This window comes from Volvox carteri (assembly GCF_000143455.1).
Source record: "Volvox carteri f. nagariensis unplaced genomic scaffold VOLCAscaffold_3, whole genome shotgun sequence".
Lineage (NCBI taxonomy): Eukaryota > Viridiplantae > Chlorophyta > Chlorophyceae > Chlamydomonadales > Volvocaceae > Volvox > Volvox carteri.
In genome coordinates this window covers 1,388,721-1,411,018 of record NW_003307546.1, presented here as the reverse complement: position 1 = coordinate 1,411,018, position 22,298 = coordinate 1,388,721, and the positions used below count along the sequence as shown (strand labels likewise).

Below are 22,298 nucleotides of genomic sequence, written 5' to 3'. Positions count from 1 at the left end.
ATTTGCAGGACCATGATCATATGCGAATGCAGGATCAAGAGGGATAGAAATTGCTCCTTTGCAACTTATTGACTGACTCGTGCAAAAATTCATTTATAAATGAAGGGATGTAAGTCATAGTTGCCTAATAACTCTCGACAAAACCCAGCTATAGCTGTGGTTGTCGTAATGGCGTTCTACGTGTATGTGACAGCTTCGCAGGACTGAACAAATAAATTTCAGAGGTGAGATGTGCCGCATCTGTTGGTCGGGCTAGACAGCTTCCATAGTTGATTTTAGGATTACGAGCGTCCGTACCAACGTACTACGTGTAGGAGGTTGGGCAAAGCCTTCGGGATGGCAACTGAATTGACATTTCCAATTAGAAATTAGTTGTGAGTGTAGCTCGTGTTCTGCTCTTTGCTTGCAGCTTCATAATGCAACACCAAGGCCAGGCCCATTCTGCTTGGGTGCCAGTTCCTATGCCTTACCCACCAGGTATGGAGGATAACGACTTTTAAAGACGTTGTTATGTCTTGCCGGTGTGGTGCATTTGGCCTGACACGCGTCGTTGGAGGGATTGCCCAACATAACTCTTCAATTGCTTTGTGCTCAGGGATTATCGCGCCTGGGATGATAGCTCCCGGTATGCTATTTGGACCGGCCTATGGATATCCATCGCCTGGTAAGTCCGCCGTCTGAGGTTATCGCTGGCGCGTGGGGGACTTCACAGACTAATTTTGTCTGTAGGACCTATAACGGCGATGCCAACTTCCGATGGGCTCCGAGGATATGCATTTGGGAACATGACAGCGGTGCCCCAGGAGGACGCGACCGGTAAGAGTCCGACGCTGACGAGCGACCTTACCACCACGCTGCTAAACGTTTCCGACCTCCCTGCAGCTGCGCTTGCCGAGCGGCTGAATGAACTGCAGCTGGGAGGATCTCGAGGGCGTGGGCCTCCCATGCCGGCTCACGCGTCAGGCGCCTTCGTCCGCGGTGGGGTCGCGGGGCCGGGACCTTCCCAGTCGCAATACTACTATCAAGCCCCGCCGCAGTTGCAGCAGGGTCGCGGTCGACAGGGACGGGTAAGGGCGCAGTTTGAGCCTAGCAAAGTAGCTGTCGAAGATCAGCGATGTAAGCTGCGCTTGGGCCTCCGTGTGCAGGGTGGCCGTGCGGTACCCCAGCAGCAGCCGAGCGGGCGCAGGCCGGGGCAAATGCAGAAGAAGAAGAGGCCGCAGAAGGGCTTGGAGGAGAATATCAAACGGACTGTGTACATCAGCTACGTTGATTGCACGCTGACGGAGGAGAACCTGGCGGCATTCTTCTCAGATTGCGGTCGCATTGTCGACTGCCGCATTTGTGGCGATCCCAATAGCGCGATGCGCTTTGCGTTCATTGAGTTTGCGGACGTGGAGTTCGCAACGAAGGTGCGATACTCGTGCATGCACGAGGCCTCCGTTGTTGGGACTTGCGGCGCGGCCGGCATGTGAAGGGAACGGAACGGACTTAGATCATGGCTGAGGGAATGATTTCTCCTGCCAGGCACAGCCGTGTTCTTGTACTAGCGGGTGCTGGCCCATGTCCTGACGTGCGTCACGTGGGGGGCTCGGGGTCCTCTGCGCCTGTAGCGAGTTCGCGCACACTGCATGGTCGGGCCTCAAGCTGAACGACATGTCGACGTGTGCGGTATGGTGCCCGTCTTACACGGGCTTGGGGTTCCCAAGACGCATGTGGAAAACTCATACCCGTGCATACGGCGGGCTTCATACCTGGCGTAAGTGCACCGTGAAGTATTGGCCTTGTGTGCCAGACTCCAACCCCGCGGCCTTCTCGTCCGCGTCACACAGACTCGGGGTTTTCTGATCCCCGAGCTGCGTCTCTGCAGTTCTGGGTGGTGGCTCCCGGATGACTGAAGAAATTTTGGTCGGCTGACCTTGCCCTCGCCCCATTTCGGGCCCTGCGTTCAGGCGCTGGAGAAGACGGGCAGCGTGCTGGGGAAGTCGCCGCTGCGTGTGTTGCCGTCAAAGACCGCGATTATGCCGGTCAATCAGGAGCTTATGCCGCGGTCGCCGGATGAGGTGGAGCGGTGCAGCCGCACCGTGTACGCCGCCAACATTGACAAAAAGGTCGACAAGAACGACGTGCGGGCGTTTTTCGAGTCGCTGTGCGGTGGGTCCTGTTGGTCCTTTTGCTGCTTGCGCGTCCGGTGCTTGCGGTACCATGTGTAGGATCCATGATACGATGCGTTGGCAGAATTTCCGATAAACGCGCAGATCGGCATCCGCGGGATTGCCGGACGACGACCATGCCTGCGAATCATAAATGTACGCTGTTGCATGCCATGGTTACAAAGCCATATGCTTTAAGATCGGATTGCCAAGTTGCACGGCATCGGCTTGGGAGAGGACATTTCCAGCATTGCCGTGGTCCCCTCGCCTTTTTGGCCACAGGCAAGGTCTCACGGATCCGACTGCTGGGCGACTACGCGCACTCTACGCGGATTGCGTTCGTGGAGGTGAGCTGTCTCCGGTTTCATCCAACCTCGATGCGCCTGTTCGATTTATGCCTAGCGTGCAGTCAACAGGGAGTCACAACCTGTGATCTCTTGGGGCATGTGTTGTGGTTGAGTGCCTCGAATCCTCGCGGCATGTGGCGCATAGCGACTTTCACGTCCTTTCCTGGGTCCGATGCCTTCAACTGGTGATGCAATATCTGCGAGCTTCTTAGTACGTTATATCCATTTCCTTACATCCTTGGCTGACCCCCAGTTCCAGCATGCGGAGGGTGCTCTGGCGGCGCTCAACTGCAGCGGCGCTCTCCTCGGTAGGTGGCTTGCTGGATGCTGTTGCTAGGCCGGAGAGGAGTGCGTGATGCCGTCCAGGCAGCTTGCATAATCCTATGAACGTGTGTGGACCCTAGCTACGAGTGTGCGTACTGGGCATATCCGGCATGTTTTGCTTCTGGCTTTCCCCATGCACTCCCTCGCATACAGGGTATGTTCCGCAATACCCTCACCAGCCGCCATGCATGCAGCTATACCTTTCGGTCAAGCCAACCCTCACAGCTAAATGGGTTTCCGGTGCCACATTGTCCCCCAGCGTATGCACCCGAGTACAGAAGGAATAGCGCCGAACCTTGCCCTATGAAGAGATGGGTTAGTCATATGGCCGACCTTCTGATAAGGGTGGTTACGGTTACCCTCTCCAGCCATTTCCCAACGAAGAGCATGCAAAGCGATCACCGTCCACCTACGAAATGTGCCATGCAAGTCGTACATGCAAACATGTTGGCCCCGGATACGACCGCGTAATGCATCCGCCGCAGGGTCCCTTCCCATCCGGGTTTCACCTTCCAAGACGCCGGTCAAGGTGGAGGTTGGGCGGGACAGTGATGGTCAATCCAGTTCCGCTCACTCGCAGCAGTCGGTGCCCCAGTCTCGGGCGTTGCAGCAACAACAGTCTCAACAGCAACAGCAGGTGCAGGTGCAGGAGAAGGCTACCGACTAATTCTCTTAATTACTGGAAGTTTGCGAACGTACGAACTGCTTCAGTGAGGCGCCATGGCGTGGGTTGCTGCTGCGGGAGTCGTCGCCGTTTGTTTGTTTTCCCAGTGTGTGCTGTGTGTGTGGTTATCTTTAGCCTCTTCAGTATTTACATCGTGTGGGAAGAGTGCATTCAGAAATAAAGATGTTGTGCCTATTGCGTACCGCAATAAGGTGCATCTGCTGTACAAGCAGCGCGTGCTGCAGCTAGAGCCTGCTTGTCGGAATTTTTAAAATATGCTAGCGCTTTCGACGGATAGGGACCGCAACAGACCTTTTGTCTGTCCGTTGGCAGATGTACAGGTCTGCGCGGCCTTGGCAGATCCCGTTTGATTAAGACATGTAGCTCAGCGCTCGCTTTTGGCACGGCAGGTGGCACTCCGGGGGCAACCAGCCACAGTGGATCACTAGTTCATACAGGTGGTAATCAAGGGGCCGATGTACACCAGTCGCAACATAGAGGGTTTTATAATCACGCTTCATCTTTGTATTTGGCGCATCCGTTTCCCGGGGTGGCTGGTATGCCGGGTCGCGATCGCGTGGGGCTGCTATGGGCCCAACAACAAGTTGAAAACAAGGGTCCGCCACATATCTTTAATACCAATTGGGAATGTGGGCTGATTTTGTGTACCTTTATGAGGGTTGAACATTTACGGGTAATCTATGTTATGGAAGCGGTGGTTGACGGATGGTGCATCGAATCGCACGGCCAGGCCGGGGGCCGGGGCTGCGACTTAGGAAATCGTGAGCCTTCCTTGGCCTTCCCAAGTTGGGTGCCTGCTCATGGTTCGGGGCCTGTACTGGGATACGGACATGGAAGGCAATGCGCCCTTGACTGGGGTCCTTGGGAGTGTTGCGTTTAGCGGATGCGGCATTCCATCGCGCTGCCCCATCTCCCGGGTACACTGTGCGGCGGTCGGGTCCAAGAGCGCGCTCTTGCGCACAAGACAAAACGAATGGCGTTCAATTTTCTTCCGCGCTGTGCTATTGCAGCTGCGTGGCACATTGGTGATGGTGGTAAGGTAAGGGCAGGCGTTGGAAGGCGTTGGAAGGTGGTGCGTGGATATAAGTTCACTGGTTACTTAGGTGGCGATGTTACAGAGAAAAGTCGTTGTTTTTGCGTCGTTTTCAAGAGTTGCCAGACCGCTTTTTATTGCACGTGCACACATGTTGCACGGATGGAACGCTGCGGATTTGGCTTTGGATGGGGGAATTGCTTGGAGGACGTATGTCCCTCGGTGTCGGTTGCTGGTGTGGGGTGGGCTCGTTAAGCATATATCTGGTAGGGCAAATGAATGACACGATAAATGTCAATGGCGGCGTCATTGGTTTGGTGGTCATTGGTAACGGCCGTTAAGAGGCGCACGAGTACCACGGTGGGTCTCACGATCAGATTTGACGTACGAAGTATGAGTGAGACAAGATGTGGTCTCCGCTGAGGAACTGGTAAGCCGGCGTCCAGTCCATATGTATCCCCACGGACGGTAGACGGCGCGCTTCCAGCCGAACGGGGCCACCGAGGATGATTGCTGGTTATGCACGGTTGGCAGGGGTTTTGAGAACCAATCGCGGTAAGCTCAGCTTAACCACCGTTCATCGCTTGTCGTCATTTGTTGCTGTCTCCTCTTGCTGCAAGGTTCCGTCTGGCGTACAGACACTATTTTCATGGCATGGGACGAGGTCAACGACACGCGGTAGCGTAACAGCTTGCTGGCCCATGCGGTGCGATTTATTTGTGTTTTCATTACGTTGGTGTCCGGTTCGATGTGTCTTAATTGATGGCCGTCTCGGTATTATGGCGGTATTGGTGGTGGCCTCGATGCGAAAGTGCGGAGGCTGGGCGGACAGGAAGGACATATAATTCGCCAGTCCTTGGGTGTTCAATTTGGCTTGCACCCGGGCAGGTTACATGGTAGCACGTTAGGTATCACCCGCATCGTTCTTCAGGTTTCCTGAGCATGACGATGTTGTGAAGGTTATGTGATCGACGGTTGACGTAAGGACGAGAGTTTAGGGCCGGTTCTTGTCGTGCCGTTGTCATCCCACGGAGCTGGGCGGTGAGCAGACGCTGTAGTGGTTTATGCCGATCTATACGACGATGCCTGGCACAGCTTCTCGCACCTTTCTTGAATCGCTAATTCCGCCTTTACACACATACTTGTCGTTGCTATTTGAGGTAGTTAAGGTGCGGCGTGTGAACTGTGCAGGTCAGGGGTTGCTGCTGTGAGCAGTGCTGGCTTTTTACTTGCTAAAGTGACAAGGGTGGACGCGTATTGGGAACATGCGTACCGGTGGTTCGCCTATACTAACATGCCCGTGGTGGTTGGTACGGCGCATGTGACTGTTACTGTTATTAATGGTAAACCGTGCGGGGCCGTTAAACTGCTGTTCCAACACGATTTGGAGGATGCCGGTAAGGGTACATCGGTGCGCGTATCAGCTGTAATGGCCGTCATCCTACTATATTTACGCGAGGCTCTCTATACGGTTGGGGGCATGGAACATCGTTAGTCAGTGCGGTGAATGTCCACGATACTGACAATTGTGCTTAAAATTGGATTTGTATATAACACAATATCACGAGCTACGCGCGACATTGCTATTCAACCAACAAAAAATGGCACAGTCAGACAACAGGCGAGGTACGGTCAAGCCAGGTCACGATTTATTTTAAGCCGCTAAGTTTTAGGTGGCAATTATGTTTGAATTTGAAATAAAGGCAGTTACGGCCTTGGAGACGAAACGGCAGCTAGGCGAGGGATAGGCGGCTTGGAAATCGTTACCGTATTCAGGCGGCCCGCGATGCTGAGCTTTGGTTTCAGGTAGCTCCAACAATATGTTATGTATCCAAAGCATTAAAACATGTTTTTTGATGCCTGTGATAACCCCGACTACGGGCTTTCGAAGCTTTCCGTACGGTCTAGCGAACGAGGTTGTGCAATGTCGTTGCATCGGGCTGTATGTTGGCTCCTTTGTGAGCACGTTTTTCGCTAGAGAAGCCCCGTTTAAAACTGCAGGGAAGCGCTGCAGGCGTGCCACACCGTACGGGTTGACTTTGAGAAATTACCATGCACAGGGACGGAGGTAATATTTTCTAATATAGCAGAGAATGCTTCATCCTGTTGGACGTATACCAACACCTAAGGACATTTTTGCAGTGTGTAGATTTTGTACTGCGTATGAGCTAGACAACTAGACTCAAACCAACTTCTAGGAACTACAAGCATGCAGCCAGATTCATTTTTGATAAGGCTTTTGACCTGGAGGACGCTTAGGTCCTCTTGCACGACCAGCGCAGTTTCCTACGTTTCTCCTGATGTTTCGTCGCAGAAGTCCCAGGCGAAATGATTGAACACGAATGAGTCGTAAGCGTGAAGGCCTGGTTGACCTTCTTCACTGGTCGCGAAGACCTTCAACATGCGAGCAAATTGGGCCGCGACGGGAGCGGGAAGAGCGGCCAAACACTGGCACACTACGTGGTGAGTTAGTTCTTCAGCAAACTCGTTGCAGAAGGCGTACTCGCGTGACTTTCCGGCCCGCGCGTTAGCAGGTTCAGGAAATGGTGGCACCAACGTACGCCGCCAGGCTTCGCAGCCTGTTCCCCCAGTCCGTGGGAATTTGCCACCGTTGTCACGAACTGGGTCTATGGTATACAGCCCCGCTGGTAACGGGGCCGGCGGCCCACCTGCCCCAGACCCGCCTCCGGTGGCGCTCTCCCAGTTCCAGGAAGCGCTGTATGTCAATGGGCAACCTCATAACGCAACTTCGCGCCTGCTGAGGCTGGGTGCGAGCAGCCCATTGCGCCGCAGCGTGACGGCGACTCCAGGACCTGGCGGAATGCCACCGTTGCCGACGCCGCCTCCCCGAACACAGTCCGCCTCACACAGCGCATCGGGAATGGTCACTTCTACCGAGAACGGGATTGGAAATAACCTGCTGCCGGCGCCTCCGCCGCTCACAGACATGCTCAGCTTCCGGCTGCAGCCACCAATGCAGGGGACAGGACCGCAGCAGCCACCACAAACGTCGACGCATCCGGAGCAGCTAATTAGTAGTCTCCGGCAGTCCACAGCTTGGGCTACACCTGTGGGGGGCAGCCCTCCCAGGGCGATCCCGCGGCTGGCGTCATCGAGGGAGAGCACTGCGTTGCTGGAGGAGGCCCGCAAGAAGGCACAGGAGGCTATGGAGGTGCTGTCCGGGGGCCAGGTGCGGGAAGAAGTCAAAGCACTTGCAAGGGAAGGAAGGGAGCACCGGAGGGAGCGCCGGTGAACCAGGCAGCATTTGCCAACAGGGGCCACGGGCCGGCTGAACGACGTGCTCCTGCTTGGAACGGGTGGCTGCCTGGGGCGGTGGGCAATGTCATGCCGCACACTGAGAGAGAGCCGGAGGCACGGAACGGGGAAGGTGCATGGCTAGTCCGCGAACCTCCTCGCTCAGTTGCCGTCCAGAATCTGTGGGGCTAGCTGGACATATATCAGGCCGGCAAGGGCCGGCCTGATAAGCACCCAAGGGGATGTATCACAGAGGAGCCCGCATCTCCTGCGGGCAAGGTGATGGACGGGTCCTGACGCAGTGAACACAGCTAGCACGGTGTGGCCATGAGCTTTACTTGGCACGTGGCGTGGCATGGATGCCGCACTTACGAACTTCGTGATTTTTAAGCAGAGGGGTTGCGGGCCCGCTGTATTGGTGGGGGGATTATGTGTTCCGTTGGAGGGGCATGTAGCAAGGATGGGAGCTGGGGATGGGTGCACGGGTGTTCAAGGGAGGAAAATTCAGGCGCACCAAGCATGCAAGAGGCTGCCTGCCCTGCCCAGTCGAAAGCATGAGTGCCTGTATAAGGCAGGATACCCGTGCCTTCTCGCAGGATATCTCTCCTGAAACCCGCGCCCAGGCCACAGCCGCCCTCCAGGAGCTTGAGGCGGTGCTGGGACCCCGGGAGATGAACTTGACGGCGCTGGTGACAGCCACCCGGAACCTTAGGGGGGACCTCTGCAAGGAGCTCCACAACACGGAGAAGCAGGTGGGGAAACGTGTGGAGGGAAAGGCAATCATGACGAAATGAAAAAATACTTGCGGAAGTCCAAAGCAGTTAGGGAGAAGGGCAGGAAAGGAGGGGTGCAGCCTTGGAAAGGTTGTCAAGCGAAGACACATTACAGAGGTCCAGGATTGACCATCGAGAGGGAGTGATACTATGGGAATCGGAATTTTGCTAGCTCAAGATAGCCGAGCGCGACAGGGACTGCGAGGTGGCGAAGGTGGGGAATATGTCGGGGACGGAGGGATAAGGTGAAGGTGAGAAGCGGCGAACCATGCTGGGTAGTTTTTGGTTGGAACCCGCATCAACCCTTCCCAACCCATCCGTTACTCCCCATGTGCAGGCGAGTTTCGCACGTGCCCAAATAAAGGCACTGGAGCGGCAGCACGACCTGTTGCGGCACCAGCTGCGTCTCCGACCCGAGCCTATCCTGCTGCCGCCGCCGCCGGCCGTGGCCGGGCTCTCGGACACGGGGACCCCATCCATGAGCCCCAAGAACCAAAACTACAATTTTGATGCGTTGATGGTGCCACGCAGCGGCAACGGCAGCATGTCCGCGCCGCAGTCACCCATGGCACACGGCAAGCCGCGCTTGGACGGCTCGTCACCGCTACCGCTGCGCCCTGGTTACTTCAATGCAATGGCGGCCACCGCCTCGGCTGTCGGCGGCGATCCCGCCGCCGAAGGCGGTGCGATTGGGGGTGGCGGTATCCTCGGCGCTGTTAGCGGCAGCCGCGATGGCAGCAGCCGCGACGGCGCCACCGCTGCGGCCGCAGCCGCAGCTATGTTTAATGGCGATGCGCCCGCAGGCTTTGCAGGCGCCGTCGCGGCTGCTGCTGCTGCGGCTGCGGCAGCAGCCTCTCCCACAGCCCAGCTGAGTTCCCTGTCATTCAACGAACGCAGTGGCTTAGAATATCCTGGGGGCGGCACGTCATTGCTCAGTGGCAAGTGGAGCTTGGCGGGGGCCATGGAGCGGACCTTGCGCATGCGCGCACTGAACCGGATGGAGGCAGCGCTAGCAGCACTGGCTGCGGAACAGGCGGCGCATGAGCGACCTCCGAGCCGCGGCATCGTGGAGGCGGCGCCACCGGTTGACGTGGAGGAGCTGCGGCGGCTGAAGCACACGCCGCAGGGCATAGCGGAGAACCTGGTACGAGCACCCTCGTGTGCGGCCTCTTTTACGGTTACAAACCTCTATTGTAAAAGCCTGAAACACGTGTGTACGCGTGCATCTCCTAAAAAACGTGATTTGGGATGAGCCGCTCTATCTCTATGGGGAGGGAAGAAGACCCGCAGTCGCGGTTGGATGCGTAATTGTATTGGCTTGTGCATCGAGGGTTTTCCGCGAAACCTCGGCAGCAAGCCGTCTTTGCGTTCACTTGGGAAGCGCATCCCAACCATATATACACACGCACACCTTTGCATACCGTCACTACCGTAACATTTACAGGTTCTGCACCCTCGCCCCATCGCCGCCATGCAGCCTGATACCCCGTCGTACCTTGGCGTAAACGTCCGCCGTACTCCTTCTCCGGGACCGGGGCCTCTGCTCGGCCCCGCCGACGGCCTATCTGGGGCCCCACGGCGACTGGGCGCCATCGGCGGCGGCAGCTTCGCCTTCACACCAGGCAGCACCTCCCCCGACCTAGGTGCTTCCTTGCAGTGGAACAATCGCGGCATATCCACCGCCAAGATGCACTTGCTGAAGGAAGCACTGGCGCAGTCCCCACAACTTGTGCGCCTGTGCCTGGCGGGAAACAAGATGTCCAATGAGGTACGTATTTGTCTAGCCTGCGGCGACCCCAGCCTGCACCTCCCCCTTCCTTCCCCTTCGTCAGCACATGACCAGGGCATTTAGACATGATATTGTCCTGGCATGTTTCCTAGGCTGCTTTGGTCCGTTGCTTCAGCTATCATTACTATGCTTCTGGGTGTGGGTTTGTGTCTTCCTCTGTAGTAACCGACTCCTCCTGTCAACCTACCTCTATAGGGGTCGATATGCAGCATGAATCTCCCCCTTCCCCGGACCACATACACAGGACGTGACGGAGCTGATGTCCCTCCTGTCGGACCCCGCCGGGCCCCGCATCCAAGAAATTATCCTAGACCAGAACACCAACCTCAGCTGGCGCTGCGCGCTGCCCCTAGCACTCGCGTTGGGCATGTCCCCCGATATGGCCGCCACCTCCACCGCCGCCGACTGGGCCGCCGTCGCTGCAGCCATGCCGTCCTCCGCAACGCCCGCCTCCATCGTTGCACCGCCTGCCGTACCCTCCGCCCGCGACAAGATCCACCGCTTAGACATCCGCGTCCTCAGCCTCTGCGGCGTCAAGCTGGGTGATAAAGGCGTTTCTCAGTTAGCCGAGGGATTGAGGGCTAATAACTCCCTGAGGGAGCTGGACCTGCGCCGCTGCGGCATCAGCGACGCCGGCGGCGCGGTGCTGATGGACGTGTTGGAGTCCAATGGGCAGTTACAGAGACTGGATGTTAGCTGGAATGCGCTGCGGACGGAGAGCGCCCGGGTGCTGGAGGTAGCGTTGGCGGGCAATGCTGGGCTGCGGGAGCTGAGCTTGGCACATAACGGCTTTAATGACCTGGACGGCGCGAGGGTGATCAAGGGGTTGCTCAACCACGGTGGGTGGCTGGGTGTATACGTAGGGGGTGGTGGCTCTGGACAGATAGGAAGTGAACAACCGTATCCCTTGTCCTGCCACTGCATCCTTCCTCCTCTCCTCATCCTGGTTCAACTCTGGTTCGGCCTTTCTATTCCCTTCCCCCCTCCTCTCCATCCGTAGTACCTTTCGCTCGTGCTTCCGTCCCTTCCCTGTCCCTGTCCCTGTCCCTCCAGGTCGGTGGTTGCAAGTAGACCTCTCCCACAACACTCTGGGCCCGGGTAGCTGCATGATGGCAGGGGAGCTGCTGCGGCGACTGGGAGCCGCAGCAGCCAGCATCATGGTGCAGGGCAACTATGCGGAGGGTTGGCCCAGACTGCCCACCATTGGGGGTCCAGGAGGCAGCTCCAGCCCCCACTCCCACTCCGCGGGGTGGCCCCAGCAGCAGCAGCAGCTGCTCATGCAGACCAGTCGCACCGACCCTCTGGTAGACACGCACAGTGTGGGGCGGAACGCTGTGCCGGTACCGGACCCCTCGAAGCGGCCGTATGGGATGGTGCGTGGGGGGTGCCTGTTGTGTTGTGGACGTTTGTGTGTGCTGGCCATGCGGTATGCATGCTTCAATTAAGTGCTGACGTCCTCCTTTCTCCGTCTTTTTGGCTGCCTGCAGGCGGATGATCGCTCCGCTCCCCCCAGCCCCACCACCCTGCGCCTCTCCGCAGGGCAGTTGGGCTCCCAGCTGCTCAAGGGACAGCCCTCCCTGGCGCTGGACGGGAACCCGCTGGGGAGCACTGGGTTGCGGTGAGGGCTGTTAGAGTTGGAAGAAGGGGGCGGGGGGCCGATAACAGGGCGGGTTGGGCGACAGGAGATTGGAAAATGAAACCTCCGACTGAGACAAAAGAAAGCTGAGAGGGTATGAGGGAAGATAGACAAACCCCAGCGCGCTCCCCTTCGAATGACCATCCTTCTTTGTCAGGGCACTGTGTTGCTCTCCCCAAACTTTTTATCACACATACCCCCTGACATGCTTCAACCACTCCGTGCCGCCTGCCCCTGTTCCCACGCCTTACTGGCCCACTCACATACATGATCCCCTCATTTCTCCTCCTCCAACCTCCCTTTTGTTCCTCCCCCTGTCCTGCTGTCCTTTCCCACCCTGCTGTCCCTTCTTACCCGCATTCCTCCGCCTCGCCTTGCAGTATCATCCTTGATGCCATGGAGGCCATGAGTCAGTCCCTGATGTCCGCAGCGGGATTAGGACCGCCTGACCCCTCCGACCTGGAGGACTTCGCAGGCGCAGAGGTGCCGCCTCTACCCCTGCAGATCACCATAGCAAATTGCAATGTTGCGCCACCCTCGGAAAGGTGGGGCCCCCAAGGGGATGGAGCTGTGGGCTTATACATTGCGTCCGTTGAGTTGTGTAAATGGCTTGCAATAGAGCGCGAGGGGGTAAGGGGAAGGACAGGAAACAGGATAAAACCAGACGGACTCGAACACCTTTTCAGACACCCTTTGATCACCGTTACCTGGCTCGCCGTCAGCGTGTGCTGCTGTATGCGAGCGTGTGCCATCTTCCGGTGCGTATCCATCTTAATTTCCTTAACTCAGCTCCATTACCCGCCACCAATTGCACCGCGTCGCAGGATGATTGGTGGGGACGACGAGGCCAACCCCTTCCTGCCCAGGTACCCTGCGGTTTGCTGGCATTCTCCTGTCGTACCGTTTCCGTAGCTCCATGCCATGCTGCATGGCTCGGTGTACGCCTCAGCTGCCTGTCCGCACAGCTGTCGTTCTGTCAAGGGTTGCGGACTATCCGGCATAATCGATGCATCAGAGAAGGCGTGCTAGTTTTTAGTCGTCCTTACGTGTTGAATGGGCTCAGTCAGGGGCTAGCTCCCCCGAATCCCCCTTCTTATCCTTTTCCACCACCGCATCCAAATTTCACCACCTCCCCCCCTCACTGTGTGTCTCAGTATTGCGGTGCTGTGCCGACCCCCGGGCGGCAGCGGTGGCGGCAGAGCGGGGCAGGCAGCCAAGGATGCAGCCGCCAAGAAGGCAGCAGCGGCCAAGGCCTCGTCCGCGAAAGGCAAGACCAGGATAGAGAACCGCAACGGGGAGTATGGGGATAGGGAGATGTGCAGGCCAAAGAGGAGTATGTGCCGATTGAGTCAATAAACAGTGGGCCAACGCCTCAGAAGGGCCGAATCCAACGTGCTACGGTAAAGTAGTAGAAGCTGTCGTCTTGTACATGTGACGCGAGGGACCCTTACCTTTAGGTCACAGCAGTTCACCTGACACCCTCAACCCCGCGGCCGTCACTTCCTTCCCCTTTTTTATCTCCCCGACTCCAACTCCACTCCTTACTCTGTATATACGTCGTAGCAGTTCGTTCAGCGGTCTTACCTCCTTACATCCCAAGTACTGAGCATCTTCACATAATACCACTTCAACTTTCGCACGAGTTATCCCTCTCCCCCTTCCCCATGCAGACGGCGGCTCCCGCGAAGCCCGCTCACCCACCAGCTCAAGCCCCACCCCTGGGGCGGCCCATGCCGCCCTGACCCTGCAATCGCCCCACTTGGACCTCCAGAGCCCCGCGGGTGTGTATTCCCTGGACCTCGCCCACCCCGCCACTGCCGTGCTGGTGGCCTACCTGCTGCGAATGAGGGAGCGGCTCAACGCTGCGGCGGAGGTGGGGCTGGTGGCGACGGGGGTAACGGTGTCCATTGGCAGCATATCAGTGAACGGCAAGTCAATCAAACTGGATCAGCTGTCGGCGGTGGACAGCTGGACAGAGGTAAGCTCGGATGGGGCTGGAGCGGGGCTGGATAGGTGGCACGGACGGGCCGGTAATTGAGCGCATGTGACGTAGATGATCGTCGTTCCTTTCCTTTCCAACCATCGCCCTTGTCTCCCTGCCTTTCTCTCGCACTCCGTTATCACCCGTTTCTGCGGTTCGTCTTCTCCCTCTCCGTTGTTAACCTACCGCAACGCTTTGCCTGCACACCACAGGGCACGTTACAGCTGACGGTCAAGGCCCCCGCCGTGTTGGCCCTAGAGGCGCCCCTACCCCTGACGCCCAGGGTGGCGGAGTGGCTGGCATCCCTGGTGGGGAACCTCACAGCCTCGCCCTTGTGGAAGCTGTCCGTCATACAGGCAGCCGGTAGCGTCTGCTTCTTCACCCCCGGGCAGTGCCTAGCGCTGCTGGCGGGTTTTGACCGGGATACCCAGGCGACCGAGAGCGTGGCGGCGGCGCAGATGCTGTACGCGCGCTCCGCCCAGCCACTGGCGTTTTGGGAGCACGTGCTGCCGAGGCTGCCGTCGGCTCAGCAGGCGTCACTGAGGGAGAGGTAGGTTTCTCTCCGGGGTGCCCAAGCGTTTTGGGGGTGTAGTTGGAAGACATGAAGTAACACGCGGCGATCGGCAGGACATACACGTCGTGTTTATTTGTATACTTTATAACCTTTAAGACGGTACATGCGAAATGAGCATCGCTTTAGACGGAAGACAGTAATGTGTAAATGAACGGTGCTGATCCGCGGCGGTGATGGTGGATTGGGTGTCAGTTCCTATGGAGCACTCTATACCGCTCGCGCGAAATGCTGTAAAGACCGTTATGCGCGCATCCTGTCACCAGCCTACCCTTCCGTCGTGCACTTTAATCCAATAACCCTCCCCATTTTTCGCCTTGGCGTCGCTCACGCGTGCGTGTATCTGTGTTGCCAGGGTGGGTGATCTGGTAGCCTTGGATATGACTCGACCCATGGGTCGCTACACACTCAACCTCAGCCGCCAGGTGGACCGCTTCGTAGCGCTCAGGCTGCAGCTGGCGTCTGCACTGGAAAACAGCTGGGTTGAGAACAAGTGAGAAACTGGGGCAGGGGGGGCCCCGTTGCTTTGGGAGCAACAGGCTGTGTGTGTACGTGTGTGCAAAATTGTATGGGACAGGTTCAACCTGGCTTCGTTCCGTCCGGTGTGACCAGGAACTAGCTGGGGGGTGGGTGGTTTCGGAGAATTCGGCCTCAACTGTGCGCTTGTCCTCGCCCACTGGCCGGGGGCCCAGAAAGCGGAGCATTTGGGTTGTGCTGTGATTGGTTTTGGGGACCACTAATACTGCCAGGCTGTTTTCTGTCTGTTCACCGCTGCTCACTCCGACACTCATTCCACAATCCCTCGGCAAAGGTACTACGTCAACTGGCTCAACGCATCCTTCAACGGCCAACCGCTGGACCGACCCGGTCTAACCCACATCCGCGACTACACGCTACCCGGCGCGGGAGTGTTGCGGCTGGACTATGTGTCGTACACGGTGAGTTTTACCGTCGTACAACACTTACTGTTTATCATGTGCATCACTCACGGACGAACACTTGTAACTGGGCTGCGTGCTGCGCGGGGCCCGACGCCACCCGGGAACCATCCCGGGCCGCCTGGCTGCAATGTGGGGCTGCAACGTGGGGCGCAACGACCTGTGTACGCCTTACGTCCCGAGTCCCCGCCTTCCCCTCCCCACTTTTGCATCTCGTCGCGACTGTCTCCAAAGCCTGGCCACGACACTTCGTCCCCGTCCCGGTCCTGCCTTGCGACTGGACGATTGGGTCCATGCGCACCGCCCTCCGCCTCTCACCCGCTTTGCGGCCCTTTTTTGCAGCCCGTACTGAGGCCCCTTTGGCTTTGCTCCCGCTCGGCCCTCCTCCTACCTCCGCCCGCAGAAGCCCGGCTTGGGGATGGCTCCGGCTCCTCCCGAGGAGCTGGCGGAGCTGCTGTCCCGACTGAGGAACTGCAACATGACGCACATCGCATCACTGCTGCAGGTGCGATATGGGGGAACTCGTGGAGGAGTGACTCAGGAATGGACGGCAAGAGGAGCGAGGAAAATGGGCAAACAGCATGACGGCTTCCCATTGCACTGCACTGCTGTGCATACAAATGACGATGTAAACACGGTATCACGTGCACGACCGCTTTCCTGTAGCGTTTTCTTGCGGGCATACCCCGGATGCACGGCGCATTTCCCCGCACATGCACTCATCTTAGAAGGGAGCGATATGCATTGCTCTGTGGGTCGCCTCGGAGAGCCCAGCGAGGGCGGCAAAGTCCCAGCCCACCAGCTCTGTTCGGCCCAGGTTTGTGCGCTTTGTGAGCACACTTTCCAGTACGCCTTTCCGCGTCGTCCCTGTCACCTCCCTTCGGACATAACAGTCATCCGTTCAGCAGTTCCATAACCCTTCATTTTACCTGCTGAACCTCTTTCCCTGGGCCCTCCCTCTCCCCCCTCATCCCCCATCCACCGCAGGTTCGGGCGCAGGTGACTCCCCCACCCCCTCCACCACCATCCCGGAGGGAGCACCTCAGATCCCCCATCGGGCGCCGCAAGTAAGGAGTAGCTCAGCGGCTGTGCGGAGGGGGCCCGGGGACAGCGCGGATTTAAGGGATATAGGAGAAGGAGCTGGGCTGAGCGCGTGTTTGTGTACGTATGCGTGCGCTTCATGTCCCCGAAGAATATCTTCCACATCGTCCTCTTCGCTCTCACCCCTCTCCCTTTATCCCCTCCCTGCTTCACCCCAGTCACCCCTCCATTACGTCCCTCCGTCACCCCCTGTCCCAGGCAAGCACTGCCTCCGCCGCCGCCCAAGCCCCGCCTGAACGCCTTCCAGCTCATGCACAGCTCCCTTCTGGATGTGGCTCGCTTCCTGGCCTCACCCGGACCGCCGCCGCCGCCGCCGCCGCCCAACCCCGACGGCACGGCTCCACCGCTGCCTCAGCTGCCCACAAGCTGGACTGCCACATGCGGTTTCGACACGGAGGCGCTGTTCCGCCGTGCGTCTGTCGTACCGCCGGAATGGTCGACGGCGGGATACGCAATGCCGCTGCCGCCAATAGGAGGAGAGTGTGGCCCTCCAGGATCGGGGACCGGAGCAGCCACGACAGGGACGGGACTAGGAACGGGAACGGATGCGCCGGTATTGCGGGCGCCAAGTTTGGCGACCAAGTCTATGAAGAGCATTGTCGGTGGCCGGGCCCCAGTGTTATCGGTGCAGATGCGGGCGTCAAGGCGGCGGTCGGCCAAAGGGAAAGAGGACGAGGAGGAGGAGTGGCCGGTGACGCAGGTGAGAACGAGCGTCGGGCCAGAGGATGGGGATAGAGGTGGTGAGGGCGCCAAGGGAGGAATATTATGGGTGGTATGGTACGGGAAGAAGCGTTTGGATCCGATGAGTGGAGCGATGCAGTACTGTATGTGCAGGAGTTCGTGCGGCAAGCGTTTGGATGAGCGGATGCGGATGCTGACATGGGTGTGGGTGCATATGTGAGCATGTGTGTGAGCATGTGTGTGTGTGTGTCGTATACTGAGGTCCTTATGGCACGGACACGCTCTGCCTCCCCTCTTGTTTCAGCAAGACCCCTGCCGGCACCACCTGTCTTCCACTCCACACCTCGTCCCTAAATTGCCCATGACTCCTACTCATTCCCCATGGCGTGCGTGCGCAACTCCCCGGATACCCCAAACTGGGCGCTATTTGGATCATGACTGGCCCGCATGCGCAACGCTCCCTGACGCCCTTTCCGAAAATCCCCTATCACGTAACCCCAGGCCGACTACCACGCGGCGCTCCTGGCTATGGTCCACCAAGCCAAGGACCTGCCGCTGCTCGCCTCAAAAATGGGCGCCACCCACCTCGGGGCTGCCGTCTCTGCGCTACTCCGCTACGAGGGCGGCGAGCGCGCTACCGCCGCGCTTCTGACGGCGCTGCCACCGCTCGCAGCCTCCAAGTTCCTGTATGACCAGGTCGACCCGTCACCGTGCTTGCTACCTCCGGATGTACGGCGACAGCTGCTGGCCGCTATGCCTCAGGACAAAGTGAAACTAATGGAGATGGCAGCACGCGGCGCCAGTGATGCGGCTATCGCGCGGGTACGGCAGGTCCGGACTGCGCTGCATCTGTGGGCTTCCCGACGGCTAGTGAGCTGCGAGCAGGTGGAGGCGGTGCTGGGGGCGCTGCACACGGAGGGCGACCGCGTGGCAGCCATGGTGGTGCTGTGGCCGCGGATGGTGGACGGCCGGTGGAAGAAGGCGTATTTGGCGTTGAAACAGTCGGAGCAGCGGCAGGTGCGTGGCGGGGGCCCTCGTTGCCCACTTGCGGTGGTGTTGATGAACCTGCTGACACGTGGACAGGTGGTGCTGGATGAAAAACGGGCCCAGGGGGTTCGTAGGGATGTTGAAGAGGGAAAGACAGGGGAGGGTTTGTGCGTCTGGGGTGCGTAATTCGCGTGTTGGCAGCGGAGTTGTGGCTTGGGCGGTAGAGGACGAGCATGGAAAGGAAACCTTTTGCGGCACGTTCGGCATTGACGACCATGTGCGAGCCATGCTCGCAATAATGATTGTTTTTTTGTGAGGGAGGCGGCTCTTTGCAGCCAGGGGTTGGCTTGGGGGAAATCAGGGTTTAGTTGGGCAGGCGTGACGTCGGAGAGGCAGGTTGCTACTTGGCCCCATACATATGTACGTACAGTGCCTCTGCACGTAGCTGCCGCTAACTACTACCTTGCCTTTTGCCCCTTCCATGTCGATTGCCGCTTCGCTCGTCTGTATCGCTTCTGGCCGATGCCGATGCTTCCAACGCCACCGTTCAAAACGGCCGAACGTGGCCTCCACCCGACCGCCGGCTTAACTATCCGTCCGTCGCCGGCATGTGGTGCATGGGGGGGGATGCGGCGGCACACTGGACGCCTTCACTGGTGGTGCAGGTCATGGTGGTAAGTCGCTGACAGACTGGCTTGGTAGCAATCCAGCTGCTCCTATAATGGTACCCTGTCTAACACACTCTCAACACCGTGGTGGGATGAGGTCAGCTTGCCTGAAGCCGCGGTAGCGGTATCAAGACCCCACATTGAGTGAACTTGCATCGACATCATTTGTCGCTCTGAAGCCTTTTCCACAGCTCCACGTGCTGCTACAAGCGACAGCCTGTCTCAGCGGCCCAAACCGCGCACTTCCCCGCATCCTCACCTGCCCTCAGAGCCCCTCCTCCTCCTCCGCACCACCCCAGATTCCTACACATAGGACCAACCACCTTCCCATGCAATGCCATCCTCTGACCGCCACTCCTGGCATCCCATATTTTGTTGACCCTGGCCAGTTCCCACCGCATCGTACCCATGGCGTACCCTTTTGCATGCTCTCTTCCCTGTCTTGCATGCGGTCTGACGGCCCGACCCGCGCCCTTCCCCGCAGCGGTTGGGCTTCTGGCACGTGTACACCTGCCTGGGTGACCCTCACGGCATCTTCTTCTCTCTAGACTTGGGGGAGCCAGAGCAGAGGGACATTGCACGGGAGCTGGTGCGCATGGCTGTCAAGGAGACCATGAGATCAAAGCAGGAAGCGCGGGCACGAGGAGGCTTCTACGCGGCGGTGAGAGGGCCCGGCGGCGAAGGAAGGGCGTGATGGGAGGGGTATTGGTATTGGTATTGGTGGGGATGGATCGGTATGGGCAGTATGCATGCTCGCGTGCATGTATGGTGGAGGAAATTTCCTCGACTGCTCTCTGCCTCATCTTAGGAAGGCGCTGGTTTCGGTGGATGGGAAAGGAACGGGTGGGCAAGATTGTGTACAGAGGGAGGCCTGAGATTGAAGCCTTGTGGTAGTGGTGTTTAATTTTTTATGATTTGAGAGTCCCGGGCACGACCTGCATGAGTAACCCTACCAAAGCAGGTAGTTCAGCGAGGCGGTAGAATCATCCAGCGAAAGGGCGGGCGTTGTTGAAGTTTCGAAGTAGATGATAATGATGATAGGGAGGGTTTTGCCAGACCTAGCGGAAATAAACGGGGCTGTCATGGCTACCCGGCTAACCCCGGCCCCCCGCCCGCCTCCTGTATGTCCTTCCCGACAGACGTTGCTGGACCTACACGGCAACGGCAACCCGGTGTCGATTCCCGAGGACGAGAAGCTGTGGGGCATGGCGGAGTAAGTATGGGACAACTCCATCAGCGGCCCTTCCTGTATCTGCATTGGATTTTGCGCATCGCGGCCGTAGGATGGCGGGGACACTAAGGCCATAGCCCTTGGGCCGGGACTTGTGCAATCATACAGTGTACTCAATAATATTTTGTATTACGTTTGCGGCGAAGGTATGCCGTGTTCGCCGTTTTGTGATGACACCCTTTTATCTTCCACGGCAGTTGCATACACCGCACCCTTGCATTTCCGCAGCCTTTCCCTTCCATGTCCTGTTCATGTAGTCCTTGTCACTGCCTCAGCTTATGGTTCGTTCCTATCGACCTTTGTTCACGTGTCTTTTCCCTTCCCGCCCCATCGCCAGTCATTCCCTTCAGCCCATCCGAGAACTGCCCGCTCCTCCTCTCCACTCACTCCCTCCAACTCCGCCCACCCCGTCTGCCCTTTCCCCTGCCTCGCGCAGTTCCAACTTCAAGACTATGGACTTCCTGTACTGTCCGACCTTCGAACAGAGCCTTGAGAGGGTTTCGTCCAGTGCCAGGCAGATCCAACGCTACTGGTCTGGACTGCAGGCACGACGGCAAGCCTTACTGGCCAGGGCGATGGCTTCCGAGGTAGGTTGGCGATGGCTGGGTTGGCTGGCGTACTTTTCTCTCCTCTCTCTCTCGCCCTTACTGTTCCCTTTCTTCCCCACGCTGGACGCTGACGGCACCGGTGTCTTACGCTCTGTTCCGTCTAAATTGAGACGTCTCATCTGCAGCCCGCCTGGGCCCAAACCCTGTCGTTGGCTCTTGCCCTATGAAAAGCTATAACAAATGACCCACACTGATTAACGTACTCTGGCACGAACCCATAAGGGCATCTTCTTTGTAACCCGCCAAGCCCGTCGCTGTGTGTCCGCCTGTACGCCCCGAGAGCGTGTGCTGAAGGGGCTGTCTTGTCAGTGGCTTGCTTAACCACTGCATTCTTTCAGCGCTGCCCACCCAAGAGTTAGCTTAGACCAGTCTCTCTGGCAATCGCATTTCGTAAGATCCAGCTGGACCTTTAGGACTTCCCTCATCTCTCCTCTCCTTGGCCCTCAGTCTGCTACCACGTTCTGCTATCGAACTTTGTTACCTATCAGGACCCGTCCCGTGCAAAACCTCGTTCGCGACTGCCTCAGGAGCCTCTTGGGGTGCCACCGTGAGGAGGTGCACAGTCATATAGCGCAAGGGCCTCGTTCGACACAAGGTTATGGGCTGTGTTCGAGCGTGTAGCTTGTAGGAGCTGCGAGACGAGCAAGGAGGAGGGGACGGGGCTGCACAGCTGGGGTGTGCCTCTTGCCGAAAGGGTGTGGGGCTGGGGTCCTGGCCAAGGCTTGGGAGTTAAGAAATATGTATTGCGTGCGTTCTACTGATGCGGACATTTTGCACTGTGCTTATACTAGGAATACATGATAGGAGGCGGTATAAGGGATGCTGGCTGCGGAAATGCGCGCGGAGCCAGCAATCGGCTATACGAAGTGAGTTGCGATAAGGGCCTTCGGCGCTGGGTTGTGCGCTTACGCTTCAACTGAATTTGTATTGGCACGTTGCAGCTGAAGAAGGCCGGGCGGCCGTTCTATGCCGGGGCGTGTGCTACGGTGAGGATGTGTTGTGGTCAGGCGCCGCAATGTTGGAAAAATGTCTGCACTAAAAGAGGCCCACAGTATTTTGCTTACGCCTCCGCAGTTTGGGGTTGATTGGAAACCTTAATCCTATTGAACTCATCTACCAACCGTGTGACCAATGTGCATGCTGAGGCTCGAGGGGATACGGCCTCTTGCATGTGCAGAGGCATAATCTTAGCTCCCGAGATTGGGCGTTGTTGGGTCGAGGAGTCGACGCTGTGATCATGCGCCCGGCATAGCATGACCCGTATGTTATTATACCCGCGATTATTTAGCGGCATATGCGTTTGGCGTTGGGTTGTTTCCTGTGTATCTGCCTGCTCCTTGTTTTTCTACATGCTGGTGCTATAAGAGGATTGGACCAAAGGTGCACTCTTATCACTGGCTTTTGGGGGCTTGTGACGCTTGGCGGATGTGGCTCCTGGTGGCTTTGGGTTTGGCTGGTTGGCAAAGCGGCTTGCTAAGTCTAGCGCGTTCAATTGCAGACGTGAATTTATGTTTACACACACCTTTTTGTATGGCGCAGG

The 22,298-nt window shown here is 58.0% G+C and overlaps 2 protein-coding genes across 2 annotated transcripts; both read left to right on the top strand.

Annotated features, from left to right (window-relative positions):
- Positions 1-1,196: 1,196 nt before the first annotated feature.
- Positions 1,197-3,488, top strand: VOLCADRAFT_56092 (uncharacterized protein; the record flags this gene model as incomplete). Its single annotated transcript, XM_002946535.1, has 5 exons — positions 1,197-1,409; positions 1,950-2,151; positions 2,433-2,497; positions 2,751-2,805; positions 3,307-3,488. 5 exons carry the CDS (start codon positions 1,197-1,199, stop codon positions 3,486-3,488), a joined length of 717 nt encoding a protein of 238 aa, XP_002946581.1.
- Positions 3,489-6,140: 2,652 nt separating this feature from the next.
- Positions 6,141-21,744, top strand: VOLCADRAFT_86673 (uncharacterized protein; the record flags this gene model as incomplete). Its single annotated transcript, XM_002946534.1, has 26 exons — positions 6,141-6,165; positions 6,932-7,002; positions 7,397-7,729; positions 8,418-8,546; positions 8,905-9,711; positions 10,012-10,335; positions 10,601-11,195; positions 11,410-11,729; positions 11,844-11,974; positions 12,373-12,537; positions 12,817-12,858; positions 13,147-13,325; positions 13,663-13,970; positions 14,186-14,523; positions 14,900-15,037; positions 15,356-15,482; positions 15,886-15,987; positions 16,470-16,549; positions 16,782-17,283; positions 17,766-18,281; positions 18,917-18,925; positions 19,404-19,580; positions 20,059-20,132; positions 20,587-20,737; positions 21,206-21,313; positions 21,700-21,744. Coding segments are annotated over 26 exons (5,796 nt in total), but the record flags the coding sequence as incomplete, so codon positions are not given.
- Between the last annotated feature and the right edge of the window lie 554 nt (positions 21,745-22,298).